Here is a 12959-nt window from a genome sequence, read left to right on the forward strand (position 1 = left end):
GCAATGGTAAAAGGGATTTGATTTTTTTTTAAGTTTCTATTTCTGTGAGTTCACTATTGGTGTATACAAGAGCCATAGGTTTCTGGGTGTTAATTTTGTATCCTGCTACATTGCCAAATTCATTTATTAAGTCTAGTAGTTTTTTGATGGAGTCTTTAGGGTTTTCTATGTACAGTATCATGTCATCTGCGAATAATGACAATTTTACTTCTTCTTTTCCAATTCGGATGCCTTTCATTTCTTCTTCCTGTCTGATTGCTATGACTAGTACTTCCAGTACTGTGTCCAACAGGAATGGTGAAAGTGGGCATCCCTGTCTTGTTCCTGTTCTTATGGGAAATGGTTTTAGTTTTTGCCCATTGAGTATGATGTTGGCTGTAGGTTTGTCATATTAGTTAGCTTCGTTCTTAAATATCGGTAATATAATTACCATTGGAGGTTCAACTTAAAGAAACACGACCCTGTCTAAGGGATAAACCAGAATCCTGGGTGTATTGATTGTTTGCTAACTCACTTTCTAATTCCTATACAGATGCAGCTTCTCTTAATCTTCTAGAAAGTTTACGCCTCTTCTAGTCTTTACTCAACCCTGGCCATACTAGCACAAAGTTCACACCATTTTAATTCCTTCCTTAGGCCCACCTGCTCTTTCCCAGCTCTGTCGCCTGTGTATCCGAAAGTGCTTGGGTCGAGCGTGTCATCAAAGCATCCATAAGCTACATCTACCGGAGCCACTGCAAAGATTCCTCCTCTACCAGTAGTCCCAACTCTCCATGGAAGGTCTTGGAAATAATCAGGTAGTTGCCTGCTGTACGCAGGGTACTTAATGTAGATGCCCAACAGCTAACATCTCAGTATCATAAAATGAGCTAAGCCAGTTAGATTAAATCCCGGATGAATCAGAAACATGTAGGGAGTGGAAACTTGTGGTTAGTTTAATGTTCTCATTAACCAAGGGACAGTCAGAAACCTTTCATTTTTACCACTTGTTGTATAAACTTTTAAAAAACTATGAAGTAGAGTGAAAATAATAAGCTATTTTTGAAGTCTCATTATCTTCAATTATCTAAGGGTCAACATTCTGAGTATCATGTAGATACATGTAAATCAGGTTGAATAAGATTATGATGAATGTGAATATTATAAAATGTGATTTAATTCCTCCCTCTTTCCCCCTTTCTTTCCTTCTATGAATAAATCTCTGCTATTATTTTGATTTTCTTGCCTTTTTAAATTTATTGGGGTGACATTGGTTAATAAAATTACATAGTTTTCAAGTGTATAATTCTAGGATACATTATCTGTATATGCATTGTGTACCCACCACTCAAAAATCAAATCTTTTTCTATCACCCTATATTTGACCCCCTTTACCCTTTATGACCACCCACCCTCTTCCCTCTGGTAATCACCATACTGTTGTCTGTGTCTATGAGTTTTTGTATAGTGGTTAGCATAGCTGCCTTCCTTGCCTTTTTTTACAGATAAAAAAGAGAAATACTTTTAAAACACCACAATTAATTGAGGCTTGCAGTTTTGGAGCTCCTGGTTGGTAAGAGAGTTGTTGGAAGATATTAGCTCACCTGGAAGTTGGGGGTCTGTTTCCCATCACTTTTTATATTAGATGCTGTTATGTGAGGTAGACAGTTCTAGGATCCAGCAACACTGAGTGTTCTTACTACCCGAACCCACGGGCACAGTTTGATGCATGTTTCAACCCAAGCTTCCATCAACATATTTTCAAAACCAAGAGTACCAGGGTGTTTGAAATAATTACAGGTTGATGCCAGTCACCAAAATAGACTCATTTGTGGGTCAATATTATTTCTTTAAGTAGGGGCCCAAAATAAACAAAAAGGTATACTCAGAAACAGCTTTCCTCTTCCCTTTTCTCTTCTTCTCCCTCTCCTTTTTCTTCTTCCCAACCTCTTCCTGTCATCTCTTTTGTGAATTTAAAACATGAAAATTGCACAGACTTTAATTATTGTAAGTACTCCTATTATGGTTCAGTGACTATAGTAATATTAGCTTCTAAACAGAAAATTTTCTCTTGGACGATCCTAAGGTTTTTCCCAAACGTGTTTTTTTCCTAGTTTTTCTAGACCATTGATTCTCAACTGAGGACAATTTGCCCTACTTTTACCCAGCCTCAGGGACAATTGGCAAAGTCTAGAGACATTTTTGGTTGTAACATCTGGGGGAGGGATGCTCCTGACATCTAGTGGATAGAGGTTGGAGATGCAGCTGATCATCCTATAAGGCACAGGACAGCTCTCCACAGCAGAGAATTATTAGGTCCAAAATGTTAGCAGTGCTGAGGTTGAGAAGCACTGCTCTACACTCATGCTATTCAGTACAGAAGCCATTAGCCATTACCCTCTCAAGCAGTTGAAATGTAGTGAGGCTGAATTGAGAAGTGCTGTGAGTATAAATTACACACCATGTTTTGAAGATTCAGTAGAAATAAAAAGAATGTGAAATATTTTATTATGATTTTGATCTTGATTACACATATATTCAAAATGATAGCTTAAATAAAATTCATCATTAAAATTATTTCCACTTCTTTTTACTTTTTAAATGTGACTACAATAAAAATTTAAATTACACATGTCATTAGCATCATATTTCTGTTAGTACTGTTCTAGACCATTTTTTCTCATTTTGATGACTTTGGAATGTGAAATAAGTTAATCTTGATTAGTTAACTATTTGGGGAAAATATTAAATTCTTATTTTACATCATATTTCAAAAACAAATCTCGTTTTCTAAATGTTAAAAAATTGAAAATGAATCTATAAAATACTAGAATAAAATGTCCATAAATATGCATGAAAGGGAAGGTCTTTTCTAAGCATAATATCAAAGGGAGAAACTTTAAAGGAAAATACTGATAAATTAAAATACATATCAGCCCCAGTCACTGAGATGCCTGTCAAGGACTCAGCACCTTGAGCTCCCTCACTTTCTGATGCTCTGTCCCAGACACCTGCCTTCTTCCTCAGCAGCCTTCCGAAGCTGAAGGCCAGCCATTTACACAAAGGAACAGGAATCCTATTGTATGTCCACTATCCACAACCTCCACTCTTTTGATCCCTTTGATGATGCAAGTAAGGGTGATGATCTGCTTCCTGCTGGCACTGAGGGTTGATTATGTCTATACTAGAGGCCCGGTGCATGAAATTTGTGCACGGGTAGGGTCCCTAGGCCTGGCTGGCAATCAGGGCCAATCTGTGGGGCAACTGGCGGAGCGATCGGGGGTTGGGGGGAGCCTCCGCTAGCACCCACCTTGGCTGGCCTGGCACTGCCTGCTTGCCAGCCCTGCAGCCACCGCCGGTCGCCTCCCTCTGTGGTAGGTGACCCGCAGGGCAAACGGGGGGTGGCACTGGCCTGCTCGCTGGCCCTGCCCCCCAATTGCTCTGCCACTGTGATCAGGGGCCCCCACTGGCATCCGCCTTGGCTGGCCTGGAGCCTGGGGGCAGCTCCTGCATTGAGCGTCTGCCCCCTGGTGGTCAGTGCACATCATAGCAACCGGTCATTCCACCAGTCATTCCACTGTTCAGTTGATTTGCATATCAGGCATTTATTATATAGGATAAGAATTCAACAGAGGAGCAGCAGGGAGACCCTTACTACTGTCCAAGGGATTGCTGCTGCTGATGATGATAAAAAGAAACTAGTGATGGCTTCTAGGAAGAAATTTGCCTGCAATGGTATTGTATTTGAACATCTAGAATATATGGGGAAATAACTCAGCTACAGGGTGACCACCAGAAGAACAAATTCTGGTTCCTCATAGAGACTGAACTGGCTAAGGATAACCAGCTGAAGGTTCACGGGTTTTAAGTGCTTTTGGATCACTGAAGCTAAAGTGAGGATTTTCTTGCAATGAGTAGAAGTTCCTTTCTGTCCATTGTCACAAGTTTAAAAATTTCACAGCTTGTAGAATGTGAGCATTTGGGGTCTGCTTTTAACTTGGGCTAGTGTAACTCCTTCATGCAATAAACTGAGAAGTGCCAAAAAATAAATAAAATACATATCATGGAACATTCAGGAATTAGAGGCTTTGTACCTTTAAAGTGTTATCCTGAGGGCATTTTTTTAGTCAACCTGTTTCTTGCTGAATGTCTGAGCTCTGTGTTAAGTCTCAGGGTGTCCTAGGATATTCAGTCTATCTGTGACCCCAAGGAACTACAGAATCCTTCCGTTCCATTCACTTCCTGAATCAGCAGACCATGGATCTCACGAATCATGTGTATGGACCTCCCAACTCTGGTAGGTGTGTGTGTCTGTATGTATGAATGTGTGTCTGTGTGTGTGGAGTGGGACACTCCAATCCGGAACTGAGTCTCAAGAGACCACTTTCCAGAGCTGCTCCTCTGGTTCCAGAAATATGTGGAAGCAGAACAGGCCCCAGTGCCTACTTCTCAGAGTGCTGCGGTCAGTGTTTTATGATTTATGAATTTAGAGATTGGTCAGGAGGCAGTCTTTAATTTCACTTTAAAACCTACATCCATCAAGCTAGAATTAGACCATCAGAGGAATCATCTGGTTTATGTGAGGTTATATTGCTTTCTTTGAGGGGGGGCGGTTCTTAACACAATAGAAATTATTTCATTTTTCACAGGATGTGATATGTTTTATTCCACAAATGGTGTACTTTTTTTTTTCAATTTCAATCTTATTTGAAGTGCTATAGGCTAACTTCTCAAGTCATTCAACACATTTTTACTCAGCATCTAGTATATGCCAGACACTCTTTGAGGCTGTGAAAAGTATATGTGTTAGTAGAGGCAACAGGAAATAAGCAACATGTACATATATATCATCATTTCAGAACTGATAAGAAAAATAAAGCAGATTAGGGTAAAGAGTAATAGAGCTACTATTTTTAGGTAAGGTAATTAAGCAAAGACTGGTGGGGTGACTTCATTTAAAAAGAACTATTCATGTACATATCTAATATTTATTAATTTTTACTATTAAACTTTTAGTGACTTTTTTTCAGTACATCGTGGTACTGTTTTATTGTTTCTTTGCCTGATTTAATATAGCAATCCTATTCTGAAAGTATTTTTGATTTCTGGTTTTCCAATAAACCATATTGCAATGATTTTCTAAGTTTCAAATCCTTTGAACTATCCTTTTAAATGGTTGTATCGTTTCCTTAGCTATTTCCATATTGCTGGATACTTATTTCTAATTTCTTGCTATTATAAATGACACTAGCTTGAACTTTGTATTTTTTTAAGAAATGTTTTTAAATGTTTTAAGTATTGTAACTGAAAACGTGAGTTCAGCTGACCACAATGAGAGCCAAACTCATGAGACAGATGCTCGTGCAAAAAACTGTGGACCCCTGTCTCAGAGACCATTTCCCCTTCCTGCTCAAGGCTGCTATTCTTATAAGTGTAGGAAAAGGAGGTTGTTTTTTTTTTCTCTATCCAATCATATTTCTAGCTTTTGGCGAGCTGGAGCCCTGGCCATTCATCTTTCTAGGTTTTGACTTGCTGGGTGTAAGAACCGCCCTTGCACCATCTTGGCCAGTTGAGGAGGCTTCCGAGGATCTCTCCTGGTCTAGAGCAGCCTAGGGGGATTGCTAGGGCCCTGTACAATCATATTTCTAGCTTTCTATGCGCTTGGTGTAAGAGCTGCCCCCTGTGGCATCTTGATCAGTTGAGGAGACTCCCGGAGGCTCCCTGCGGTCTACAGCAGGAGGGGGTGGGGGTGGGGTGGGGGGGAAGGGGTGCTGCTGGGTCCTGTCCAGTCACCTTTCTAGCTTTGGGCGGGCTGAGTCCCTGTCCAATCATTTTTTTTTTTGGGGGGGGGGGGACGTGCTGGGTGCAAGAACCGCCCCCTGCACCATTTTTGATTAGTTGAGACTCCCGGAGGCTCCCTGTGGTCTACAGCAGGCGGGGGTGGGGGTGGGGGGGGAAGGGGTGCTGCTGGGTCCTGTCCAGTCACCTTTCTAGCTTTGGGCGGGCTGAGTCCCTGTCCAATCATTTTATTTGGGGGGGGGGGCGTGCTGGGTGTAAGAGCTGCCCCCTGCGCCATCTTGATCAGTTGAGACTCCCGGAGGCTCCCTGTGGTCTACAGCAGGCGGGGGTGGGGGGTGGGGGGGAAGGGGCGCTGCTGGGTCCTGTCCAGTCACCTTTCTAGCTTTGGGCGGGCTGAGTCCCTGTCCAATCATTTTATTTAGGGGGGGGGCGTGCTGGGTGTAAGAGCTGCCCCCTGCGCCATCTTGATCAGTTGAGACTCCCGGAGGCTCCCTGTGGTCTACAGCATCGGGGGGTGGGGGGGTGGGGGGGAAGGGGCACTGCTGGGTTCTGTCCAGTCACCTTTCTAGCTTTTGGCGGGCTGGGGCCCTGTCCAATTATCTTCTAACTTGATGCCTGGGTGCAAGAACCACCCTCTGCGCCATCTTGGCCAGTTGAGGAGACTCCCATAGGCTCCCTGCCGGTCTAGGGTGGGCCCTGTCCAATCATCTTTCTAGCTTTTGGCGGGCTGGGGTGCTGTCCAATCATCTTCTAACTTGGTGCACTGGGTTCAAGAGCCTCCCTCTGCACCGTCTTTGTTAGTAGGGGAGACCGAGGCCGCAGGACCCCCGCCGGGAAGCCTGCAGTTGCTGCTGTCCTCAGCTCATCTGCCGACGCTGGACACGGTGCCTGCACGTCTGAGGGAGCTAGTGGGAGTCCAGAGGACACCTCTGGAGGTTCCGGTGAGCCCAAGTCCTCTGCACAGCCCGCACGCGGACGAAGCAGCCAGGTAGGCCTGCGCTCTAACGGCTGCCCGCGGTAATACTATTTCTTAGACAGTGTTTAAAGTGGTATTTATTGATTAAGATGACTATTTAAAATAATCATTCGCCCTAGCCGGTTTGGCTCACTGGATAGAGCATCGGCCTGGGGACTGAAGAGTCCCAGGTTCGATTCCGGTCAAGGGCATGTACCGTGGTTGCGGGCACATCCCTAGTAGGGGGTGTGCAGGAGGCAGCTGATCCATGTTTCTCTGTCATCGATGTTTCTGACTCTCTATCCCTCCCCCTACCTCTCTGTAAAAAAGCAATAAAATATATTTTTAAAAAATAAAATAAAATAATCATTGAAAGACCATTTTATATATACACAAAATGAGTCATTTTAAGGGAAAATGATTTTTTCTGTCTCTGTCCCCTTTATTTATTATTTTAATCTTTATTGTTGAAAGTATTACATAGGTCCTCCTCCCCCCACCCCCATTAATCTCTTCCAGCTCACTCCCCTTCCCCCCTTTCACCCCTCCCCCTGCCCCTGCCCAGGCCCTCGCTACCCCATTATCTGTGCATGTATTCATACACATTCATTGGTTTATCTCTTTCCACCTACCCTCCCCTGCCTTCTAAGTGAAATAAGCCAGTCAGAGAAAGGCAACTATCATATAGTTTCACTCATATGTGGAATCTAAGTAACCAGATAAACTGAGGGGAAAAAATAGACCCCAGAGACATAGAAGCATGAACAGACTGTTGAACCTCAGGGGGAAGGGAAAATATTTTAATTACCAAATACCCAATATTACCTATTCATATACCATGTGTCTCTGTAGCATCTATCCATTCATTATTTATTTGACTGTATCCATCATCTGCTTTGACTCATTATTAAAAGAATAAGTTTGCCTGTGTCACTTGAAGATTTAACCTTCAATTCTTTTAAAATCCTTTAAGTTGTTTATATAGTTGGGTATGTCATTCAACATCTCTAAGTTTTGTTGTTGTTGTTCATTTTACTAAGGAACTGTTTTACCCAAAGTAATTCTTCTTCCTGATATTTCTAATATTGCCATGTCACATAAACCCGAGGTTTACAGATGATTCATTTTTCAGTAACAATACTCATTGCAAGAAATTTTTATGCACTTAACACAAAGAGAACAGCTGATGTTTCAGAGACATTGCCTGAAGCTGTCATGGTGAGGGATAAACCTTGAATAGTCACAGCTTGTCAGGGGAGGGTGCTCTCTGCACTGGAGTACCTTAGGTTTTCTCCTATCACAAATCATTGCCAGGGGCCGCTCCTGCATGGGCATTTGCATACAGAATATATCATCTTCTTCCTTTAGCAGAGTACTAGGATAAATACATGGCCACACTCAGAATAGCAACTTCAAATATTAATATGAGTTTAACCTGAAACAATTTTTTAAAAATATATTTTATTGATTTTTTACAGAGAGGAAGGGAGAGGGATAGAGAGTTAGAAACATCGATCAGCTGCCTCCTGCACACCTCCTACTGGGGATGTGCCCGCAACCAAGGCACATGCCCTTGACAGGAATTGAACCTGAGACCTTTCAGTCTGCAGGCCGATGCTCTATACACTGAGCCAAACCAGTTAGGGCGAACCTGAAACAATTTTATACCAGGTTTTTGTTTCCATTTATTAATTATTCTTCCTTCACCATTGTTGTATCTTGAAAATTTTCCAGCTTACAGAAAAATTGCAAGAATAATACAATGAATATTTGTATATCCAACATCTCAGTTCACCAATTAACATTTTGCCATATTTGTTTATCACTCTGTGTATGTATGTACACAGGTTTATGTATATGTACATACACATAGTATATGCATGTGTGTGCACACACCTACATAATATATATATGTAAGCACATGTGTAATTAATACATATAAAATATTTTCTAAATGAACCTTTTGTGAATAAACCATGGGCCTCATGATTCTTTACCAGAGCTGGGATTAGGATGAGGTGAGTGAGGCAGAAAATTTAAAGGGTCACCAAAAAAACTCATTCATCAAAATAAATATTTTAGTGCAGTATTTTAAAATTCAATGTTAAATAAAAAAGCCCATGATGACTATAACATTAAAAATTTTAAAGAGAAGCTGCTGTTTGTTTTATCACCCTGCATAACTGTACAATGATAATAGTGTTTCCAATCGGCCTGCGGTTGTGGGACATGTAGCTGTTGGGTTTTAGAAGAATGACAATGGCTTTCAAACAGATTGGGCAATGTGGGCTTTATATATACTCACGTGTTTTGGTTGTAGAGCTTGCATTAACTTTTTGATGCAAAATGTGCACATAGGGGCGCACATGCCTCCATTTGTATCATGCTCCCACATGGCCCTGCACTAAACACTTCAGTGTGCATCTCCCCAGAACACAGAGATTCTTCTATATAACTTGGTGCAGTGACCACATGCAGGAAGTTTGACATTGATGTACTATGATTATCTGATATACGTCCATTTTAAGTTCCCATGATTGTGGCACTGATGTCTTTTATGCCTTGTCCCCTGTTTCTCCCCCCCCCCCCAAATCAGGATCCAGTAAAAGCTTATGCATTACATTTAGTTATCAAGTCTCTTTATTCTCCTTTCATCTAGAAAGCCTCCCCCATTTTGTCCTTCACACCATTGACATTTTTGAAGAGTCCAGCTCCATTGTTATGTAGACTATCTCTCAATTTTTATTTGCCTTTTTCCTCAAGAATACTTCATCATGCCAGATTTTTAAAAACATATTCTTGTTCGAGTCTTATTGTACAGCTAGATGGAATAGGAATGAGTGACTGCTTTGTAATGAATGATGTTGCTTTTTAAAAGTAGCAACATAAGATATCTCAGTGTGCAGAGCCAGTTATGTGAGAACAACTGAAACAGATGGGATTTGTTCTGGAAAAGTAGTTCATTCCAAATTATCAGAGGAAATGTATTTCTTTTAGGTTTTAGAGATTTTGTGCTAGAAAAATTGCTGACTAGAATGACAAGGGGTTTCAGCTCCTAGGCCAGCTTTGGCTGATTGGAGGTGACATTCAAGGCCTCCCAAGGCCTCAAGAGGAAAGAGTCACCATTAATGATGTCTGCCATGGACAGCTAGATGAGGGGTGGGGATGAGGATGCGGCTAGTGTTAGGACTGCACTAGATAAGAAGTGATTGTGGCCTTATGCTGCTGCAGGCCATAATTCTTACCTAACCTGGGCCAAGTTTCCTGAACATGCAGACATAAAACATCGAGGACTGACTAGAAGATTGTTTTCTTGTGGCTCACTGTAACTATTTTTCTATAAGCACAGCTCATACTTACGTAATTCAACTCTATCCTCAGACAGATCTTTAAAAATGCATGAGCTTCTATTGTAATGGTTTTCTAATTTCCAACTAAAAGAACTGTTGTTAAATGGTTAAAAAAATTAGTTCCCATCCTCTAATATTTACAAGTATTGATCAACATTATAAATATAATAAGATTAAAAGCTGATTAACTCCCTCTCAGGTACTAAGGGAACAACCTGGACATCTTCTTTATTGTCATTTTGGACAATAGACTTAAATTTGAGTATGGAACAACCTTATCTTCTTGGAATTTAATTAAAGGTAAATAAAGAAGCTGTACTATGAAGATTTTACTCAGAAAGAAGGGTGATGGCATCCAGCTCCTCCATTATGCCCCTTTGTTAACTCCTTGTCATACAGTCTAGTTGAGAGTAAATTTCTCCTTCTTCTCCAAATGCATGTTTTATTGTTCTTCATATCTTTCCTGTTGGAGTAGTGAACCATGTATATGCTAATGGACTTCTCAGTTAATTCTGCAAATAGAGCTGAAGGGCAATTTGGCAGTGCTGATCTCAATTTTAAGTGGACACCCTTCTTTCAAATTGAAAATTTTATTGAGATCATTGTAAATTCACATGCAGTTGTAAGAAATAATATGAAGAGATCTCCTGTGGCTTTGCCCAGTTTTACTTTTGCAAAACTGTTGTATAATATTGAAACTGGGCACAATGGGTCTGAGGTCGCCTGTCACTACTTGAGCCAAATTAAGCAGAGACAAGGTTGAATCACATATGAGTGTTTATTCCAATAATGCCGGCAGTATGGGGAGAGCAGTTGGTCACTCTGGAAATTCTGCTCTGACCCCTCTTGCTGGTTGGTTGAGGAAGAAGATAGCTACGTGCAGCTGCGAGCTGCAAAGTGTAACATGGAAAGGGGAGGATAGGGTCTGCAGTCCGGCTTTCAGGAGCTCAAAGTCTGATAACAAGGTAGCTAATCTTCTGTGATGTTACAAACAGATCAGTCCGTTCCTGGGACCAGAGCATGGTCAGCATTCCTGAGAAAACTGGAGGGGGTCAGGCTCTGGCAACAGCAACAAAATCAAATCATGTCTTGTCTTTGTTCTGTTCTCAAAATGTATTTCTTTTCTGAATAATGGACCCATTGAGGCATCTTATCTTTTTACAGCCTTGTTTCGTCCTCCAGCTTCCCAGGGCCTGTAAGAAAACTTCTCATCTATAGTTAGTAAGCTGAATGATTATTAGACAACTGTGGCTCTATTCTAATTACATGCCCTTCCCCACTATCAATACCACAACTAGGAAATTATTCTACTAATAACACATTCTACTAATCTCGTTCAGAATTTTTCATTTTGATTTGTACTCCTGTGTGTGTCTTTAGTTCTAGAGAAATTATTACGTGTATGAACACACCTTTGACTCAGTATTTCCACTCTTAGGAATCTCTCCTCCAGAAATATTTGCATGTGTGCACAACGCTGCATGTAAGGAAATAGGGACTCAGTATTTTTGTAATCCTATATAATAGAAGGGTAATATGCAAATTGACCCTAACAGCAGAATGACTGGGAATGACTGGTCACTATGACACACACTGACCACCAGGTGCTCAATGCAGGAGATGCCCCCTGATGGTCAGTGTGCTCCCACACGGGGAACTCTGCTCAGCCACAAGCCAAGCTGATGGCTGCCAGCACAGCGGTGGTGGCGGGAGCCTCTCCCACCTCCTCGGCAGCGCTAAGGATATCTGACTTCAGCTTAGACCTGTTCCCCGCTGGCAAGTGGACATCCCCTGAGGGGTCCCGGGCTGCCAGAGGGATGTCTGACTGCCAGCTTAGGCCTGATCACCTGGGGAGTGGGCCTAAGCCAGCAGGTGGACATCCCTTGAGGGGTCCCAGACTGTGAGAGGGCACAGGCCGGGCTGAGGGACCCCCCCGAGTGTACACATTTTTGTGCACCTGGCCTCTAGTCATAAATAAAATGGTAACATTCTACCTTCATCTTTGGGAAATGATAAAATACTTTTGGAACAATATGGGATACTTCCAGTGGTGGCTAAAAACAGGGACATAGTTCTATATGCTGAAATGTAAAGAGCTCCAAGACAAAGTAAGTGTAAAAAAACACAGAACTATATGATAATACTAGAAGCCTGTTGCAGGAGGATTCCTGCAAGAATAGGGCTTCCTTGGGCTGATCGCACCACCAAGCCCCTCCGCCCAGGGCTGCAGACAGGGGTCCTGGCTGGGAGCGGGGCTTAGGCGGCGCTTTCACTCTGCCAAGCCCCTCCACCCAGGGCTGCACACAGGCGTCCTGGCTGGGGGACGGGCTTAGGCAGCTTGTTCATTCCACCAAGCCCCTCCGCCCAGGGCCGCAAACGGGGATTCCGGCTGGGGGCAGGGCTTAGGTGGCACACAGGGGCCGGATGGTGGCTTGCGCTGGCCCGCCCTGCCTGCAGTATGCAAATTAGCCACCACCTTTGTTGGTAGTTAATTTGCATATCGCACTGATTAGCCAATGGGAGGCATAGCAAAGGTATGGTCAGTTACCATGTTTGTCTATTATTAGGTTAGATAATTATAATTATGTGAAAATTACAAGGGGGTAAATGTATATGTATACATATGTATACATGGAAATGTATTACGAAATATAAATGACTCTCCTCAAACTGCTAACAATGGCCACCATGTTTTTCAACTGAGGATCCATAAGTCTGAAACAGTGAGGCTACTCTGCAATCATTTCACAGCTAGACTCTGCTTGATATTCACTCAGTCTTCCCTGATGGGGAAGCAAAACTCCCTTCTGGAAGAGGAGTAGCTGGAGTCTAGGGATGCCCGTCAGCTGGAACCAGCACCCAGAGGTGCGGCAAAG

The 12959-nt window shown here is 42.4% G+C and overlaps 1 protein-coding gene and 1 pseudogene across 4 annotated transcripts in view; both read left to right on the forward strand.

Moving 5' to 3' along the window:
* The window catches only part of ASB11 (ankyrin repeat and SOCS box containing 11), a 39498-nt gene that overhangs the window by 25564 nt on the left and 975 nt on the right, over nucleotides 1-12959 (forward strand). For 2 of the 4 annotated variants that reach the window (XM_036304784.1, XM_036304787.1), the window contains exon 7: nucleotides 637-1216. In XM_036304784.1, coding sequence (XP_036160677.1) covers nucleotides 637-761 — 125 coding nt within the window. In that variant the 3' untranslated portion in view covers nucleotides 762-1216. Of the gene's footprint in view, nucleotides 1-636; nucleotides 1217-1484; nucleotides 2455-12959 lie in introns of those variants that run through there. The other 2 variants (XM_036304785.1, XM_036304786.1) reach the window with 2 other exon arrangements.
* LOC118653885 lies at nucleotides 3063-4259 on the forward strand (annotated as a pseudogene).

Source organism: Myotis myotis, unplaced genomic scaffold (genome assembly GCF_014108235.1).
Source record: "Myotis myotis isolate mMyoMyo1 unplaced genomic scaffold, mMyoMyo1.p scaffold_m19_p_4, whole genome shotgun sequence".
In the NCBI taxonomy this organism is placed as follows: Eukaryota; Metazoa; Chordata; class Mammalia; order Chiroptera; family Vespertilionidae; genus Myotis; species Myotis myotis.